The sequence below is a fragment of the Myotis brandtii genome, unplaced genomic scaffold, assembly GCF_000412655.1.
Source record: "Myotis brandtii unplaced genomic scaffold, ASM41265v1 scaffold355, whole genome shotgun sequence".
Classification (NCBI taxonomy): domain Eukaryota; kingdom Metazoa; phylum Chordata; class Mammalia; order Chiroptera; family Vespertilionidae; genus Myotis; species Myotis brandtii.
In genome coordinates, this window is record NW_005363642.1 from 2803632 (window position 1) to 2825108 (window position 21477).

General features: G+C 38.8%; 1 protein-coding gene across 1 annotated transcript in view; it reads right to left on the reverse strand.

Annotated features, from left to right (window-relative positions):
- The window catches only part of LOC102249148 (chromosome unknown open reading frame, human C16orf72), a gene marked incomplete at its 5' end in the record, with an annotated part of 42034 nt that overhangs the window by 7009 nt on the left and 13548 nt on the right, over positions 1-21477 (reverse strand). Inside the window, 2 exons of the mRNA XM_005871764.2 lie at positions 8918-9193; positions 21203-21285. Coding sequence (XP_005871826.2) covers positions 8918-9193; positions 21203-21285 — 359 coding nt within the window. The remainder of the gene's footprint in view (positions 1-8917; positions 9194-21202; positions 21286-21477) is intronic.

Consider the following 21477-nt stretch of genomic DNA (forward strand, 5'->3'; position numbering starts at 1 on the left):
TAGGTTACATGGTAAATTGTTAAAAGCAGCACATAACTATTATTTTCATATCAAGTTCATGCTTAGCATAATAAGAAAATCCTATTTTGAGAATTACATGATTCCAGCTTACCAACACATAGTTAGGTCACACATAGGCAGCGAAAGAGTAAATGCAGAACCAATCCACCTCCTTCCTCCACCAGCAGCCTCTGGCCTGGAAGCCAGGTCTACACTCTATTTGCTTACCACCACCACCGCAAAAAGCCCTGAAAGAGAAGGCAGACTGTTATTACTGTTGATCCACTCAGCAAGACAGGTTCAGGACCCTCTGCAGATGTGCTCCACCAGAAAGAGGGGAATTTGAAATCCCCACAACTAGAACAAAGTGGTTAACATCCTAACTGAACCCTAAGAAACTGGTATTCTTGCATATGAAATGAATTGCACTAGTCAAATGGATAGCCCTCCCTTTTCACAAAGTTGTGATCAGAGGCTTTAAGCAAAAAGCACTTGTGTGTAAGTGTGGTGTTTTAAATGCACCAGGGGGAGTTCAATCATTGAAAAAGAAATTCTACTAGGAAGATTTTGGTAATGTGAAGTAGACCACTCCCCACCCCAATCTGTAAATTGCAATACTGAACTTTTATTGAAGCAAAGCACACTAAATCAAATCAATTACAAAGATACATGTCACACCAAGAAAACATTTTCAGTTACGCTGACAGCCCAAAATGCTTTCAATTTTTCAAAGACAGTTTTAATGCCATGGGGAAATGCTCATGTTAAAATGAAAAAAAGCAAGAAACAGTACCACATATTGCAGTATGATCTCAACTATGAAATAATTTTAATATTTATACATTGAAAAAAGACTGGAAGAAAATGCACCAAACATTTAACAGCTGTTATCTTTGTATAGTTGGATAACAAGATACTGAATATTTACTTTTTGGAAATTTTTCAATTTTCCAAGAAATTAGTATTAATAAATCAGAAAACTAGCAAAAAAATAATAAATTCAAATGTTAAATCCCTTCATTAACTACCAATGGATTTTTTAAGAAGTACTAGGTGAGTAAACTGGCTTTGAGGCATGGCTACATGTATTCCTTTATCTATATGGACTCCTTTTTCACCTTAATGGAGAAAAAAAGGCCATCATAATTTTATTGCAAGTTCAAGCAATTTTGTACCATTGATGTTGGAAGCTTTAGTTAAGTCCTAGACCCCCAGAAAGTTCAGCAACTTATATCTAACATTAACATACAGAAAATGCCAACTTTTCGTCAAAAATTTTAATGCTATCTTAATTGCCTTAATTATTCTTGTTCTCAGAGGCTAGTCTGAACAATGGGCATTAGTTTAGAAATTCCAGCCTTAAGAGGAATTTTAAAGAATATTCTTTGAAATAATCGATCTTAAGCAATTAAGAAATGAGATGGCTTTGGTGCATTAATCTCTTATATCTTAATTTCCAAGTAAGTTCTTAAAACATTTTACTGTTAAGTAACTCTTGACAGCTGTTATTCAAGAAGATACAGATCACAACATTCAAGCATTTATTAAGAATCTACAGCTCCACACACTGTGCTAGAAGTTGGGCAAGAGGAGAAAAGGGACTTTAAAAAGTGGATGTACAAAAATCCCCCACAGGTCAGTTCCAAATAGTCCTCTGCAACAGACAGTTCCAAGGAGTTTCTTTTATAACATACCATCAGTTTAAAAATAGTTAATCTAAATTTTTGTGCTCAACTGTCAAATTTTGTGTCTAAATATTTAGCTTTACAAATGGAAGGGATGAAAAGTGACAGGGAAGGGGGAGAGACAGAGAACCAAGCACAATTACTTAAATTTCTTCCAAAATGTACCAGAAAGACCTCAACTGTCTAAGAAATTTTAAGAGGAAGATTTAGTAACTTCTATTATCACTCTAGTGCACACAGGCCTAACAATGACAAAATAACAAAAGCTGCAAAACCTGTGCTCAAGGAGAAAGACAATCCTGTTGTGGTTCAGGCTGCCCAGAATCAGTTTTCCATAAATTGTAGGGGAAGAAGAGTCTTACTCAGTTTTATGTAAGTATGACAAATTAAGAACTTACCTTATATTTTTTCTAGGTAAAAATTCCTAGCTGACCTTATATCCCTGAAAACAATTTCAAACAATTACATTTTTCTTATAAGGCCCTATACCCAGTTTCTCCAGATCCAAGGATTTGTCAAATAATTTAATAATTTATGAGAATAAGGATCTCCACAACCCTCAGAGAAAGACTGTGTTAGGCAAAAAGGGAGAAAACAGAATTGGAGCCTATTCACTCCTAAGGGGTTGGCACTGTCCCTCTATCTGATTGCCTGGGTTTATAAACTTCAAACTGTCTAATGTAATTCTATTAGGCTAGAAATTCCTTGAGATTATTTGATTCTCCTTTGTATCACCCTGCTCCTACCACTAGCCTCTCTAATATAGCACTTGCTATTTACAGTGTTCAGTAAATGTTGGGGAATAGGAAAGGCTACAGAATAATACTTTATTTTTTAAATGACTACAACCTTCCACAGAAGGAATTTAATTGCAAAAGTCAGAATTTTATAACACTGCATCCACACACACACAAAACACAACAACAAAGACTTTAGACTTCAATACTCACTAAATAGGTACTGTTTATCTCACAAAGTTATTTCTTAAAAAAAAAAAAGAAAAGAAAACTTTACTTTTGTTTCTTTCCTTTTTCAAATTCTCGTTTTGTATTAAAGGCTAGACTACCTATGTTTGCCTAAGTCCCTCCCAGCACTTACACTGTATTTTTTTAAACTTGTTTTAAACAAAACAAACTTAAAATTGGACAAGGTGACATTTCAAAGCCAAATGCTACTTAATAGCAATGGTTCCCACCAGACAGGAGACCCTATTGTGCTAGAGGCCTTTTGAGTTTGAACTGATGAATTTTACAAAGGGTTAACCCAGGCCCAGTAGGGTTAGTTCCTAGTACAGCAGTAGAGATTATCAAAATGACTTCTGGAACTAAAACAAAGTGTCTCTGATTTTTCTGGAATAGTCTGAACCAGGGCCAGAAACCTACAAAGACCACCTATGAGATGATTTGAATGAGAGCAAGGCTTTGAATAAAGTTTAAACAAAGTCTGACTTGGCATCCTGCTTCCTCTTCCATCCAGGTCTCCATCTTCTCCCTATATGAAGGCATGTCCCATTCTTACTCTGGACCCTTACAACACCTAAATCCCATGATGACAACAGAACTCAGAATAAAGACACTAGATTTCAATCTAAGGCTTTTTTCCAGACACAACCACTAGCTTGGGCATGCCAACTCAGAATCTCTCTCTCCATACAATAGAAAGAGAACATCACCAACCTCACTGGTTTATATCAACATGAAACAAGCTCAAGGTCTTAGCAAGTAATGTAAGTAATTAACAGTAATTTGCAAGTTATCCCTGTCCCTCTGGAGTGATTTCTGAAATTTTAAAAAGCCACCCTTATTAAAAAGGGAGGGGGAAAAGTATCCCCGAATGCCACTGGAACTCTAAGTCTAAATTTGCATTCAGGGGCAAAGAGAGCACTCACAGGACTTAGAACTAACCAGAGGTCCTGCTCCTCTCAAGTCAAAGAACACTTACACAGTGTTGTGGAAGGGTAGGTACTTTGCGTAGTTTCTCATTTACTACATCACCTTATTAACGAAGTATTACACCTTTTACAACAAAGGAGACTGCCTTGGAGAGGCTAACCATATTGCCCAAGCTCATACTGGGAAAGTAGCCTGTATACAAAGTTTAAATGGTCACAGCCATTGGTCTTCAAGCCTACTTGTCCACATTTCCTTATGGGGAAAACACCAAAAGATACAAATTCATGTTATTTTCTGATGTCTTTAGAAAAGTAAGCCTGGAGACCTATCCCATCCCATCCCCTAGCCCTACCAAGGGGAGGGAGTAGAGAAACCCCAAATGTACAAACATAGAGGCACAGTGGTTAGGAACATTCATTTAGATATTCAGACAGATCTAGAGTATCTATTTTACTACTTACTGACCGCTTCCATTTTATCCAAATAAACCTTTCTTCACTGATAAAATGGCAAAGACTCAAGGTAAGAGTGTGGATTAAAGGAGACCCTCCTTATTAGTGGGGTGCTGACACCAAGTAAACATTAAAAGTATAGTTCTTATTATAAGTCATCCTCAGGCCCCACTCCAAGTCTTGGTTGTTCTAATTTAGGTTTACTTTGTAGCACTCCTAAGGAACACCAGTTAGTGTACCCATATTGTGGTCACCTAGGGAACTGTATCCTTAACTCTTTCTAAAGGTTCTTTGCCCACACTGTGTTGCACCCATTTACCTAACAGACCTCTGAACCAACATTAAGCCCAGAACACATCTACACCAGGTTCTACTAAAGCCAGAAGCTGTGAGACAAGGCCCCTTCCCTAAGGTAGCCCTGTCTAATGGAAGGAAAAGCCATGGAAACAATTCAAACTGGAAGAGCAAAGATAAAGATACTGTTCAGTGAAAGATTGAGAAAATGAGAACTGAAGGAAAGCTTTTAATTAATCTGAAAGGATAAATAGGCATAGGGAAAATTTCAAAAGAGAATGGAGAAGATAGACACAAAAAGAAAAAAAAGAAAGAAAATAGCAGTATTTAATAGATCAAACAATATGACTAAGATACCTGACCCAAGGTTAAGACCAAGTCATAAGGCCCTTGCAATGCCATGCTGAGTTCTGACTTCACCCTATAGGCCATAGGAAAACAAAGGTTATTTTTTCAGTAAAGAGAAGAGATCCAAAAGATCGACTCCCAATGGCCCCAGGAAAGATGGACTGGCAAATGGGTCAATTCAGGACTAGGAAATAAGAGCAGGAAGATTATTCCTAGAGCCCAGGTCTCACCTCCTCCAGAGAGCCTTTTCTGAATCCATAGCCAGATTGCCCCAGAATATCTTACACATAAAGGGGTTCAAAACATTAAATTATTATCTAATACAACTGTGTTGACCTCAACAGAAAAGAAAGCACTCCATTCATATATACATGCCCAGAGACTTCATAAAATCTGCATGTACACATCTGCTGCATGGTTAAATGAGGAAAAGACATGTGTTTGCTGTGGTTGGAGCAGGAAGGATGAGTCTAATTTGAAATTTGTGAGATAGATGCTTGTGGGACACCTGTGGAGATGTCCGCTAGAAGACAATGGTGCACATTATATTTGGCAATAAGGAGGGTCTCAACTGGAAGTATAAATTTTGAAAATTAAGATTGAGATGGCCCTCGAAGTATTTAAAGTCAGTGGGAGAGCCTGAGGAAAAGTCTGAGAGCCTAAGAAGAGAAGAAAAGGAAAATTTCTAGAACAGAATGGATGACTAAAAGAGGGACAATGAGAAAGATAGAGAACCACAAAAGGTCCAGATAATTTTGGTCTATCTCAAATATGTTTAAATAAAAACAAGGTGGCAGGCATTAAGTCAGTGCTCAGTAAATTTGTTCAGTATATTTTTGATAATGTTAAGACAAGGACTAAAGGATTAATCAGTTTAGCGTATGCTTGTGTTTCATTGACTTCTCTGAATTTAATATCAGATGACTAAATCCCATAGTACATAGAAAAACTAGCCCTGACTGGTTTGGCTCAGTGGATAGAGCATGGGCCTGCGGACTGAAGGGTCCCAGGTTCAATTCCAGTCAAGGGCATGTACCTTGTTTGCAGGCACATCCCCAGTAGGGGGTGTGCAGGAGACAGCTAATGGGTGTCTCTCTTCGAGTTTCTAACTCTCTATCCTCTCCTTCCCTCTCTGTAAAAAAATCAATAAAATAAAAAATAAAAATAAAAAGATTATCTGTATATATAAAAGCCTAAGCGACTGTTCGACCGTTCGACTGGTAGCTATAACATGCACTGACCACCAGGGGACAGACGCTCAATGCATAGACATGGAAACGTGGAACAGACTGATGAATCTCAGAGGGAAGAGGGGAGGGGGAGAGCAGTAAAAGATTAACCAAAGATCTTATATGTATACTAGAAGCCCGGTGTATGGATTCGTGCACTGGTGGGGTCCCTCAGCCTGGCCTGCAAGGATCAGGCCAAAACCAGCAGTCCAATATCCCCCAAGGAGTCCCGGATTGCGAGAGGGTGCAGGCCAGGCCAAGGGACCCCAGTGGTGCACGAATTCGTGCACCGGGCCTCTAGTCCTTTAATAAAAAAAGAAGAAGAAACTAGAAAGGTAATTATCCTCTGGTAAAAATGGATAGGACATGATATGTGAATCAATGTGACCTACACTCAGGTTTGCTTTGATTATAAACTCAAAAAGTCTGCCTCAATATACCATTTTTTTTTTTAACCTATGCCCCCTCTTGCATTCCAAACTTCATGAATTTAAATTCTTCCTTCAATTGTAGAACTCCAAGAACTTCAATTTGACCTCACATTCATGTATTTGGCTAAGCAAATTATATGCAAAACTGAATTCTGACAAGCATGTGCCCTAATTAAGATGTTTCAAATACATTTTAAAAGATCATCTGAACAATTTTCACTTCAATTTACAGACTATTCAATAAAACAGATCACGAGTCGTTACAAAGTTAGTCATTAAGCTGTATTTACAATTTAGTTAACAATACCCTACCATTAAAAATAATTCAAATTACTTGAAACACTCAAATCAGACTAGTATTTCCAATAGGCTGATGCTCTCTAAAACCACTAGAGCACAAAACTCAGTATAAATTATGTTTCTGTATACTCTTTCAAGGGGCCCTATTACTTTACCACAACACACATAATTTTAAATACATTAATTCGGTGTATGGACCTTAGTAATAAGAGCCCACTGAGTCTCAGATATATTCTGGATTGGCACTACTTGTTATATTTACTGGTAAATTTATTGAAGGAAAAGATTATTTTCCTACACAGCTTTATAAGTAAACTTTTTAAAACCCTAACAACTTAAACTAAGTTAAAACTATAAAGAATCCCTTCTTAAACCTATTATTTAAATTCCCAAAGTTCAGTAAAATACTAAATCACAAACTGAACAGATTCAATTTAAAAAAATGTAAGGGGAGTTGGAGAATATAGTTGTTGTTTGGGAAGAAGGCTGGCTTCGCCCTTTGTACAATGTGGGCAAAAAGTAGGTGTACAGTTTTGAGTATGCAAAACAGAGTTTATTCTTCTATTATTATTTATTAATTATTGTATTATTTTCCAAATGAACAACTGTAAACCTACTTTTGCGTACCCTGTATATAACTGCATTAAAACTGAAAACAAGAGTGGCTCTTACGTTTCTCAAATCTATCTTCTAAAGTATAATATTGCATAACACAGAAAAAGACACTTTAACAGGAGAAATATCGAATGAGTCATAAATTCGCTTGATAAAAGAAGAAGCAAAAGACTTAAGACAACTACATCAAATGCATTAAAATTAATCTGACAGCCCTGGATGGGTAGCTCAGTTGGTTAGAGCATCGTTCCCATATGCCAAGGTTGCGGGTTCAATCCCCAGTCAGGCACGTACGTATAAGGACCAACCAATCAATGCATAGATGAGTGGAACAACAAATTGATGTTCCTCACTTGCTCTCCTTTTCACTCTCTCTAAAAATCAATTTAAAATTTTTTTAAAATAAAATTAATCTGACAAACTGTATACTTTTAGTAAATTTTCCAAATTAATGGTAAAAGATGTGAAACTGTAATTCAATAGGAACAGATAAATTTGTATTTTGCCTGAGTTTCGAAAGTTCTGATGGCGTAACTATTCCACTCTATTAGAAAGAGCAAGCAGTAAATATCACATCCATACATCATAGTTTCCTGCAATAAATGTTTTTGTATTTTTTAATTTATCCTAAACTAACTCACAATGGGGGGAGGGAGAGGCAAACACTTTTCAAATCCCATGTTCTAGTTTTAAGATAAGGAATCAAAGTTTGCCACAGAGAACAAAAATCTCTATAAGCATTAAAGTTTCAAGGATATAGAAGCCCTTTGTGTATATTCCACTATTTTTATTACCAGCTTACTTTGTTTTAAATGACCTACACTATGGACTCACTAATCACTTCTATATGCTTAGTCACTGGCACAATCCATGTTTCACCTTGGCTTCAATCAAGTATTATTTTATTGTTTATAGCAGTATTAAATGTTGTCCTATAGAAGTATTTCTCCTAGTTCTATTTGAAAGTCTGTATTAGAGAACAAGCAACAACAGACTCATTGACTACATACATACCCAGACTTCTCCAGTAATATTAAACCCCTCAGCCAAGAATGCCTTTTTTATGACAGGTCTGGCCTGGGGAGATGGTAGCAATAATTAATGAAGTGGACCTGTCCTCTGACAGTCTGCCTAACAAAGCAAAGGACCTAAGGGACAATAGACATAAGGGAAGTCGATTAATCTTCCATTTACCCACTCCCACTTGGTTCATCATCACAACTCTCACCTTCTACAGGCACATGAACTTGGGGTGTCAAAAGTAGTTCCCCTGAGAGCTATACCAGCCTATTATTGACTAGGCTCCTCTAGGAAATTATTACTCTGGTAGAATTCTTAAAACACAAGAACTTCCTCTTTGCCTCAGAGAGTAAGAAAACATGTACAACATAAGTGTAAAGCAATAAATTCTAATCAATGCTGCAAAAGACTGTTATTGTAAAATCAGTAAGCTCAAACTTTCTAAAAACATTTTTTAGAATGGGTTAGCTAATATTAAAAAATTTGCCCATATATGTTCTTAGCTTCCATTCTATTTAAACATTTCTAGAGCAAGTAGTTACTATAATGGAAAAAAAAAATCATATATCTGGACCTAAACCTAAATATGAAAATGGATCCACAGGCACACTCTTAACCATTTTCCAAAGAAATATGTTTAAACGGCTTTACCATGCAGAGCTATGGCTTCCCGGAAGGGTTGCAAATCAGTCTCTACAGATGAGCTAGTTTCCGTTGAAGTAGCTCGGTTAGGGGACACTACAGTCAGTCTTGGGGGAGCTCTAGAGTTTCGTGGTGGAGGAACTTTCCCACACAGGAAGTTGATCAAATCTTCTCTACGAATAGTTCTTCTGCGCTTTTTAACCCAAGCCAACACATCCTTATTGCGTCGCTGATAGCCAATCTGAATTCCAATATCAAAACTTCGCTGATGGGTGTCCACGCTTTCTGTTAGAAAAAAAGAAAATGATACATGATGATCAGTAGAACCATGCTGCATTTAAAAAAAAAAATTTTTTTACAAGTTAACCAAAATGAGTATCATGAAGTATGGAGCTCTCTATATCTTATCAGTAATCTATTAAACTGAATTATATTTTTGTTTGTTATACGTGACATTTAATCATAATGTTCTAAATTCAGATAACATATCACATAGTCCTGGAGCTTCTGCCATGTTCTTTACAAAACTTAAATAAAAAGAGGGACTACTTATTAGCCAAATTTCAATCTTTAAATTGCTATTCCCTTAAAAAGCTTGCTATGAAACTAGCTCGTTTAATAATGCTAACAATGGGTAAATTATTAAATGTTTATTAGTACTATTTATACTCAGCTTCACCTGAGAAAAGGTTAATACAAATCCGTATCTTGAGAGCGGTACTGCTGTCCCCTTATTGCAAGAGAAAACAGGAATTGAGCGCTGAGTAACTTCATGAAGGTCACAGAATAATATATACAAGAGCTAGAACTTTGCTCAAGAGTCTGTGGTTCTTATCCATTAATCTATACTGCTCTCCTTCAGAAAAAAAAAAGTGAATTCTCATGAATTCTAAATAGGATCATTCAATGGATGACTAAATATTGCGTATCAATCAGGCCTCGCTCACCCAGCAGCATTCACCATGTTATTTTGGAGATGCACTCCTACTGACCAGTTCAGCACTGACCGGGGGAACGTACTGAATGCAGCAGCAAACTTTTTAGAAACGGGGAAATTAATTCGGATTGACTACTCAACAAAACTGAACAGTACGGTTGAAACAAAAAGGTTTCACTCATTTCCCTAGGTATAGCTTCATTCTACTCCAGTACCCAACAGTTTTCTATAAACTCATAACCATTCCAATTCCAAAAGACCTTGCCTTAAAATTTCTGGCCTCCCAGTCTCCCTGTAGATATTTACCCCTTATATAAAGAACCAGAATGTTCAAGAAAACAATCCCTGAAATTTATTTTTAGTTGTGCTACTCAAGCAGCAGAAAACCACCAGTATATCTTTAATAGCCCAGCTGGTATGACTCAGTGGTTGAGCATCAACCTATGAATAAGGAGGTCACGGTTCGATTCCTAGTCAGGGCACATGTCTGGGTTGCGGGCTCGATCCCCAGTGTGCGGTGTGCAAGAGGTAGCCGATCAATGATTCTCATCATTGATGTTTCTCTCTCTCGTCCTCTCCCTTCCTCTCTGAAGTCAATAAAAGGCCAAGAAATGTAGATGATTTTTTGTGTTAAGAAAAACTTGCTTTTACAAAAGATCCAGAGATAAAGAAGAACTACCTGTAATTTTTTAAAAATATTTTTACTAGAGGCCCAATGCATGAAATTCGTGCAAGAGTAGTCCTTCCTTCCCCCGGCTGCCAGCACCGGCTTCCCGCTGGCACCCGAGACCTGAGCTTCCCTCCCGCAGCCGGCACGCACCCAGGACCCAGGCTTCCTTCGCAGCCCCGGCTTCGTCCGGAAGGTCGTCTGGAAAGATGTTCGGTCTATAATTAGCATATTACACTTTTATTATTACAGATTGATTTCAGAGAGGAAAGGACAAGGGGTGGGGGGGGAGAGAAACATCAATGAGAGAATCATTGATCAGTTGCCTTCCGCCCACCCTACAACGGGATCGAGCCCACAATCCAGGCATGTGCCCTCACCAGGATTTGGATTGTGACCTTCTGTTTCATAGATCAACATTTAACCACTGAGCCATGCGGCCCAGCATGGCCTTTTTTTCTTTTTAAATCCCTTGTCTGCTACAAAGATAGATTCTGAAAGGAGTAGCAATAATCAATGAAGAGCGGTGTCCCAAAAAGAAAAACAAGAATTCAGACATCACAGAGGCTCTTAAACTGTATGAATTTCTATTATTAAAAAAAGATGGCAAAGAGGGCAACACAAGCAGAACATTATTACAAGTTATTCCTGCCGAAACCGGTTTGGCTCAGTGGATAGAGCGTCGGCCTGCGGACTGAAAGGTCCCAGGTTTGATTCCAGTCAAGGGCATGTACCTTGGTTGTGGGCACATCCCCAGTGGGAGATGTGCAGGAAGCAGCTGATCGATGTTTCTCTCTCATCCATGTTTCTAACTCTCTATCTCTCTCCCTTCCTCTCTGTAAAAAGTCAATAAAATATATTTAAAAAAAAAGTTATTCCTTACCAGATGATCATTCCTTATTGCTAAAAAGTTAAAAAGAAAAAGGGAAGTTGTCCATGGGAGCACTCTTAAAAATATTAAAACTCCATCCCAATTTTGAAAAAGTAGACTCTAATTTTACAGATATAAAAAGCAGCTCAAGAATGAAGTCATTTCTCCAGTATTTCACTACCAGAATAATGGCCAACTTACATGAATCAATGTCTTCTGATTTCTCATTTCACATAAACAAAAAGGAAGTATGAACTCCATCTTAAAGGCAAATTGTATTTAAGAGGACAATAGAGCACTTTTCCACCTCTCAGTCTTAAAGACTTAGATGAAGCCACCCCTTAGAGGAGTAGATAAAAATTCTAAGATGACCTTGTTAAGCTGTGTCTAGACCTTAAGTTTTCTGAAGAAATTGAAGCATTTTAAGAGAAATCAAGTCATCAAGAAAACTAAGCCCATCCCAAAGAAGGGAGAAGAAACACAAAATATATGAACCTAGAGCAGTGATGGCGAACCTATGACACACGTGTCAGAGGTGACACGCGAACTCATTTTCTTGGTTGATTTTTCTTTGTTAAATGGCATTTAAATATATGAAATAAATATCAAAAATACAAGTCTTTGTTTTACTATGGTTGCAAATATCAAAAAATTTCTATATGTGACATGGCACCAGAGTTAAGTTAGGTTTTTTCAAAATGCTGACACGCCGAGCTCAAAAGGTTCGCCATCACTGGCCTAGAGCAACCAGGTTTCTAAAAACCTGCCCTACATCTAAAAGAATTGTAATCAAGTTCATAACTGGAGAAGCTTCTCTTTTTCCAAACACAATGACTAAGGAAATTTCATTTTTCAAGAACTAAATGGAGGTAAGCCCAGAACTAGATATACAGAGGGGAAAAAGTTGGAAGCATGAAAGGGACACAACAAGCCCAAAGCATGCTTTGATGGCACAAAGATGAAGCAGACATGTAAATGTACATCTGACAAAACAGACAGCAAAAAAGAGAAGCTACACCTGCTACAAACCTTCAGTAAGGTGGTTTAGTTTAAAGAAACTGACAATCCAGGAAAGAAAGAGGTTGGCAAACAAAGTTTTGGTTTGTTCTGATTAAAGGCACAAGAAAGTCTCAAAATTTATATCTGCAAGAGGCTGATGATTTAATCAGATTTGAAGAAAGTTGGAAAACTCAATATTCACTGGTTTAGATGAGTTAAATAACTAGTTGTGAACTTCTTTTATAGTGTATGCAACTGACAAATCATTTCATCTCAAAAATTCTGCACAAGTCTCAATATCCAAACCAAGAGCACACTAAAAATTAGGCATTTTGTGACTTTTACCTACTAGAAGATAGAGTAGAAGGAAAGCAGATATAACATTTAAGGTCTTCAGGTACACGCTTTTGCATTGCCTGGACATAGCTTAGTTTTATACCATTAACAACATCTCCTGAAAACAAATCCAATTACTTTACCACCCAGATTAATCCAATCTGTTATTTTCCCTAAATAGAAAAATCTCATGTTGACACTAAAGCATTTAAAGTATAGTCCTATGTTTAGGACTTCAGCTACTTGGTTGAAAATAAAAACCCTCCCGAAATACCTTGAACTAAGTAGGAAAAACCTAAAGGCTTCTTTGGAGAATCTTAGGCATGGCTAGACTAGCTTTTAATTTAAATCGCAGGTTAGACACACAGGATGACCTCCTGAAAACTCTCAGCTAGACTGCTTTGAATACATCTGAACCCTGACAATATTACCCAAATTCTCAAAGTACAACTCAAAGAAACAGTGGGGGACAGTCTTTGGTCCAACACCATCTGACACCAATGTCACCATGGAAAAGGGCCATTAAGCTTGAAGGTTAGGCAAACCCCAAGGGCATCACAAAATGTCAATCTAACCTTTAATCATAACACATTCATATCCTCATTCAAGAAATACTGATTCGTGGCAGTCAGATGTCCCACATTTCGTATTTTTTAAAAAATGTTTGTATATAAGCAGCTGAAATTTTAATTTGAGAGATTTTTAGAAGTCTAATCCTCCCACCACTGGAATGGGGCAGTTGGCAAATGATGATTTCTGAGGTCAAGACCAAATGCAACACTTCCTTACATGATACTGACAAAATTAATCAGATTTCACTATTCATTGTTTTTCTGATACTCACAAACCTTATGTGAGTCCACCAAAGCAAATATTCCAATTTCATAAACTGAGGAACTGAAACTGAGGCTCCAAGGGCCTTACCCAAAGTTAGGTGGCACAGTTACTTGTACAAGGTATTTCTTCCTCAACAATAGAGAAGCCATTTTCCATTCTCCTTAGAGAAGGGGTGGGGAACGTAAGGCCCGATAAATCATTTGATCTGGCCTTGCCAAAGCACTAGGGGTGAGTTAATTGTTTGATCAAATATAGCAGGCTAATTTTTAAGTTAACTGTATATGGCCCTCGAATAATGTTATCAATATCCAAATGGCCCTTGGCACAAAAAAAGGGTTCCCCACCCCTGCCTTAGAGGATCTACAAACCAGAAGAGCACACCACTACATCAAAGCAACTCTTCAAAGGAATACTTAAGAATCAAATCTGCACTAACCCAACAGTCTGGGGGGGAGGGGGTAATCAAAAACAAAGATTTGGCCCTGCTCGTGTGCCTCAGCTCAGTGGTTGAAATGTCGACCCATGCACTAAGAGGTTACTGGTTGGATTCCCGATCAGGGCACATGCCTGGGTTTCAGGCTTATTCCCCAGTGTGGGACATGCATTATTGATGTTTTGAGCTCTCTCTCCCTTTCCTTCCCTCTCTAAAATAATAAAAAACGTGTTTTTTTTTAAAAGAAACAAAGATCTGAGTCATAGCCAAAATAAAATTGTTTTAAGAAAATAACTATGTATCCCCCAAAGAGGTGGTATCCAAAAATAAGCACTAACTTCTAGCTAATTACATGTTTACTTAATCTTCACCTACACACAAAACAAAGGGCAGGAACCAAGGAAGAATCATTGCAGCCACAGTTGCCTGGCATCCCATCCTTCTTCCTTTTCTAAAGGCCCTCCAAGTTTTTGTTTGAATAGCTCTTGGGGAAGCTTCTGCAGCAAATTTGCTCAAGGGGTGGAACATGTGGTTTAGTCCTTAACACCTTTCGTACCGCTCACGAGCTTTCTCGTGTTTCGCGCGCCATCTATTATGGACCTTAGATGTCAACACACTGTCTTGTCCATATCGAATGAAGCGATCTCATTGGTGGAAACCGTGCAGGTCAATCTACGAAAAACTATATAATTGCACAAACCCATAAAGTATTGCAGTTACATTGTATTTTGGTCATTTGAATAGTTTTCGTCTTCAAGTTCCTGGCGCTTTTAGAAATGCCCTCTCTCAGAAAAAGGAAGGAAACCAACGAAACTGATACACTTCCTTTCGTGTTGTTCCATTCTAAGGAAAACGATGAAATGGACAAAAAAAGTAGTGCTGTACCTTATAAACTGTGGACTTTTCAATTCATTTAGAGTTTACAACCTCCTCAATCCACAAGCAAAAATGAAGTATAAACAGTTTCTGCTATCAGTGGCGAGAGACTGGATAACGGATGACAATAACGAAGGCTCTCCGGAACCAGAGACAAATCTGTCCAGCCCTTCACCTGGGGGTGCAAGGAGAGCACCTCGTAAAGATCCACCCAAAAGGTTGTCAGGTGATATGAAGCAGCATGAACCTACGTGTATTCCAGCGAGTGGAAAGAAAAAATTCCTACGAGAGCCTGCAGAGTTTGTGCCGCCCATAGAAAAAGGAGCGAATCTAGATACTTATGTAAATTTTGTTTGGTCCCTCCTCATAGAGGAAAATGTTTTACGCAGTACCATACGTTAAAAAAGTACTAGCAACTTTAATTAATTGTTTTTGTAAATAAAAATGTTGTAATTATTGAAAAACAACACCTAAAGTGCATTATGATCTGTAGTTATGATGATTTAAATAACGTGCAGTTTGCCCAAAAACGTGCGGTCCCTGGCGTATGTCTTAGAGATTTCTATGCGGTACGAAATGTGGTAATCTGCACAATCCCAAACTGTGGCTATGATGCTGAGCTCTGAGTAAGCATGTGACCCAATTTTGGCCAAGAAACTGTAGAAGTCATTTGCTAGTAGCTCCTGGGGAAAAAACTTTCCCAGCTCTTCTAAGCTTACGAGTGGCTCTAAGATGTGAGTTGCCAACTTACTGTAATTAGCCTGAAGACAAAGCTCATATATACATGTGTGAGTACACAAGAGTGCAGAGCTGCAGAGCCAGGGAGACTGAGCCACTGAATTCAGTCAACCTCACCCTCCAAGTTAGGAGCCAATCCATGTCCATACCATTGAAGCCAGCCTAACTTGTATTTTTCTGGTTATTTGCTGCCAAAACATCCTTTTACACATTAAGTAAAATTATTGTCTTCTATAAGAACTTACAAACAGCCCTAACCGGTTTGGCACAGTGGATAGAGCATCGGCCTGCGGACTGAAAGGTTCCAGGTTCGATTCCGGCCAAGGGCATATACCTTGGTTGCGGGCACATCCCCAATAGGAGGTGTCGCAGGAGACAGCTGATCGACGTTTCTCTCTCATCCATGCTTCTAACTCTCTATCCCTCTCCCTTCCTCTCTGTAAAAAATCAATAAAATATATTTTTAAAAAAAAACAACTTACAAACAGCCCTAGCCCAGTGGTCGGCAAACTCATTAGTCAACAGAGCCAAATATCAACAGTACAACGATTGAAATTTCTTTTGAGAGCCCAATTTTTTAAACAAACTATATAGGTAGGTACATTGTTATTAACTTAGTGTACTCCACACTCAAAAGGCCAAAGAGCTGCATGTGGCTCGCGAGCAGCAGTTGATAGAGCATCGGCCTCTGGACTGGGTTCGATTCCAGGCATGCCCAGGTTGTGGGCTCAATCCCCAGTAGGAGGCATGCAGGAGGTAGCTGATCAATGAGTCTCTCTCATCATTGATGTTTCTATCTCTCTCCCTCTCCTTTCCTCTCTGAAATCAATAAAAATATATTTTTAAAAAACTACAGACAGAATCTAATAACAATATTAGGAATAACTGAGGCCACTATTGCTCCTTATAAGTTTAATACAATTTAAGACAGAGTTTCTAATTGTGATCCATACTAAGGCATTTTGTACAAAGTCTTAAAGTTCAATAGTTTTTGCAGCAAGGATAGTCACAAACAAGCTCCAAAAATTGTAAAAAGCTGAAATCCCAGTATCTGTCTTCAGGTAGCATATGCTCGTCTGCCCGTTTGCTTATACATCAATCCACAAATTTTCAGTATGTTCAGTTCACTTTCAGTTTATATGTATATATTTGTGTGTGTGTGTGTATAATACATATATATCCAAAATGGCCCACTGTAGTGAGACAACATATTATAAACAGAATTTAGCACCAAGATGTCTCAAAAAGCATACTATTTTTCACCTGAAAATTTTATTATACTTAGCCATTTTAGGGGAAAATGAAGTAAAGTACACACCATGAAGTTTATTCCAACACAAGAAAAAAAGTATACACAAAAAATAAATTAGAATATCTTCCCTTCCTCTTCAGTACTGCCCACAGCCAGAAACATCTGAAAAAATAAAACCTGATCACCAACAGTCAACCCTAACACTTGAATACTCACTATATGCCAGCACTAAACTAAGAGCTTTGTACTAAGCTGTGAATACTAATCCCCACCACTTACAGTTAAGAAAATGAAGGAGCACAATGGGGAAACATCTTGCTCCACTGTCTGTCTCCAGGAGTTTACAGCTATGTTATATTAAGTCTAAATTCTGAACTCAGATAATCCAGCAGTAGACTTCATAAGGTTGCTGGCCTGGGGCAAATGCTATTAACAGGGAGACCAGAAACATCTTTAATATAAACAATACCAAGAGAAAGCTCTCAACATGTGGTAGAACTCAGCATGCAACTGAAGCAGTTTTAAAATGCGAAGAAGCAAACAAGGCATAGCATAAAAAAAAGAATTAAAGAAGAAAAACCTTCACAAACTGAGAGAAACAAAGAAGTGGCTCTACAGGTTAAGATCAAAAGCACTAGCTTATAGGGGCTGATGAAGAGCTGAGCACCAGCTGACACCTCAGTCTGACCATGTGAGGCTCCTAGGATGGCCTTGTCCTAGAAGACAACCTGAACAAGTAGCCCCATGAGGGAGGAATCTGGAATTAGATAAGGAGAATATGTACTTTCCTAAAGAAGAGTCAAAAGACAGAGACTGGAAATCAATCACCCAAGAAAATGTGGTGGGTGGGTGGTGGATTTAAGAAGCAACACACAGGCTTGGCCAGTATTTCCCGGTAAGCATCAACCTGGAATATATTAAAATGATCTCAGTAACTTTTCACTCCCTTTAGTTGCAGACATCAAAAAATGCACTAGACTAGGCAAAGGAGACACAACCTGACTGAATATTGAACGAACATCGCCCTCTTTAGAGTTATCAAATCAACATAAAAACAAGAACCAGCATCAGGATTTTCCTTCCCCTTTCCAAAAAAGGCTGGCAAAGTCTGGCCCTACTTTGTGGAGAAGGAAGCATGCACTCCATTTTGTTGAATTCTGTCCACACTGAGGGGGCATATCCCAACTCACCCTCCTCCAAATCCTTCCAACTACATTTTCTGCCTAACCAACATAATGTTCAATTTTTCGTAAGACCACAGGGGCCCTCTTCTAGGCTTGTACCTCATTTCTGACCTTCCAATGTGCTCATTTTTAGAGATTATGAAGAAGTTGGTGAATGTACCAAGCTACCCCTAGGCTGCAAAATGAGCCATTTTTTAGCTTGCTAGGTTAATTGCTTAATCATACAAAATACAGGAGCACCACCCAATTAAAAAGATCCCCTCAAATTGCCCCCCTGTAAATTACATTTAAATAATCAGAACTGTGAACATTCTGATTGAAATTTACCACTACTTAATGCTGCATACACTTGTGACACTACCTTGCCAATTTTATTAGACCTATTTAGGGTATTCAATTATTCCCATAGTTGAATTGTGTTCTCTACACCACACCCTGAAAAGGAATAACAATGTAATTGCAGAGCACTATCCATACTCTCTTTAAATCAGATAAAAAATGTTGCTACACTACCAAACTCCACAAACCACAACTTACCTTTTCTATCAGGTACAAAGGAATGCATTTAACAAAAATAAAATACAAAGTAAGAGTAATTCAGTCTAACAATTCAGCATTTGCAATTCAGCATTTGCAATAATGCAAGAACCTCAGGTGATGTTTATTTCTAAATAAATGACTATTACATTGTTTCTGAACAAATAAAACTAATAGACTTTTTGTAAATCAAGTAATCAAAATAGAGATTTCAAAGTTCAGCTTCTAAGCCCATCTACTTATATGAAGAATTTGCACTAAAGAAAACTGCCAGCTTTAGCCCTAAAGAAGTAGAATCTTGTAGACAAGAGCACCAAAAACTAAAAAAATAATAATAATAAAACTAGAAAACATTCCTATTTTTGTATAACCTAGGCCAGTGATCGGCAAACTGCGGCTCGCTAGCCACATGCAGCTCTTTGGCCCCTTGAGTGTGGCTTCTCCACAAAATACCGACTTCTGCACATGGGCCACGAAGTTTCAATCGCACTGTACATGCGTGTCCGCACGTGGTATTTTGTGGAAGAGTCACACTCAAGGGGCCAAAGAGCTGCGTGTCCGACGTGGTATTTTGTGGAAGAGTCACACTCAAGGGGCCAAAGAGCTGCATGTGGCTCGCGAGCTGCAGTTTGCCGACCACTGACCTAGGCAAACCTGGCACATACAAGGCACTAAAAATGTGTTGCCTTCCCCTTTAAATAAAAAGCCAATTGCAACAAGCAAACGGATACCCCATGGTACCATCATACAACAGAAAGCTACTCAACAAAACGAAAAAGAAAAAAAGGCACTGAGCTATTTATTAATGCATGCAACGTGAACTCAATCTCAGCAAAAGAAGCCATACACAAAAGGCTGCATACTGTAAGGTTCTATTTATGAAATTATGGAAACAGGAAAAAGCATATATTCAACAATCAGATCAGTGGTTGCTTAGGGACTGTGGTGGAGATAGAATTTCTTAACAGTGTTTGTCAAGCTCAAGCTTACATCTTTTAAAGGGTAATTTTAAAGCATGTAAGTTATACCCCAAGAAATCCGAGTATTTTAAAAAATGAGTTCTATGTCTTACTTCAAATTTCCCTGTCTGGATGAAACCAAGAGCCATCCCAGAGAATATTCCAGACCCTCAAGCACTAATGGATGTTAGCAAATTACTCAGGGGTCAAAATTTAAGGAACTCACCCTGGCTGATGTAGTTCTGAGCATCAGGCAGGTTAGTTCTTACCTGGGTTGTAGGCAATGTGCAGGGGAAGCAACCAATTGACAGTCTCTCTCATATCTGTTTGTTAATCTCCCTCCCTCCCTTCCACTCTCTCTAGAAAAATCAATGGAAAAATATCCTCAGAGGAGGATTAACAATAAAATCAAAGTTGATCACTGGGGCACGTTTTAATTGTTTCCCTTTTCTTGATAAGCCTGGACTATCAGTTCCTCATTCCCTAAAATTAACATTTTACTCACCAGTTTCAGTTTACATTCTCAAAAAAATGCAAATTCTACCCACAAAATCTCACAATAGAGGAGTATTTTTCTTATAGAATGCTACCATCATTTGCACATTCTTACACACACACAAAAGAATCTGAGAATCAAGTCACTCCACAGCCTATTTTGATAATTTTGAAATGCACTGAGTTCCATTACTGTTACCAGCAGCTTCTAGAAGTTTGAAAGCATTTAATCATATCTTTATTAAAATTAAGTCAAATTCAAATCCTTTTTCCATAGAAACCTTGCCCCCCCCCCCAAAAAATTAAACCCAAATTTCCAAATCTTCAAAATCAGTAAGGCACAAAATCTCAACCCACTGTCACTAAGAGAGCACAATGGGCAAGAACGTTTACTTTAACATATCTTCGTGTCATCACAGAAGAGAAAAATTAACTCCAGAAAGGCACTACCATAAAACACAACTCTTAACTCACACTCAGATCACACATTTCCTGTCAATACTGTACAAGCAGATACAAGGTAGTTTTCAAGATAAATACTTGAAGTTGCTAGGGAAGCGCAGCGTGTTAAGATGGGCACAGGTTATTTCAATTAGATAGTTTACATCGCACTTATAAATGCTACAAACGATCATGCTCGAAGCTGTCCATCACAAGAATCTTTTCCACAAGGTGCCTACAATTCTCCACACGCCCCCCCACGCCCCACCCCCCAACCTCGCTGTGGCGCAAAACCATAAACTTTCTTCCCTTGGGCGCCTTTTCCAAAGAGAAGCTCCTCTCACCCAAAGTCAGCTCAGGGCTTCTTGACCTCCGCACTATTTGACATTTGGGGCATGGGGGGGGGGGGGGGGGGGGGGACGGGTCTGCCTCTAGCGAACAGGATATTCAGCAGCCCCCCCAGTGATGACATTCAAAAATGCCCCTAGACGTAACCAAATGTACGTGGGGGGGGGGAAGCGTCAAAATCGCCCCTAGCTGAAGATCCTCGATCTCGCTAGAATACCACCACTTCCAAGTTGCAAGACACTCAGGGTTCACCTTTGGATACAGGAGCAAACACTCCGGCAGTCTGGGTCCGGGTACAGGCGGCCCACACACTTGGAACGCGGGCCTTTCACCCTGACGCAGGCGCCCTTCCCCTAATCGGCAATGCAGCAAGGTTATCTTTACCTTTGTAGAGGTTGGTGACGGCGGTGGCTGCGTTTTGGAAGGGGACCCAGAGAGAAAGTCCTTGTTGCTGACACACTCGGTCTGAAAAAGTGGGAAAGGGGAGGAGGAAAAAAAAAAACGGAGAAAGAAATGTTATTTGGGCGTCAATCATTCAGGAACGGCCATATTAGGTTTCGCCATTTTGTTCCAGGGTTTCGGGATCCCACAGTGACTGGGAGGAAGGCAGAAAGGGGGTCGCGGAGGGGCGGAAGGGGAGTTTCGGGGTCCGGGGCGCA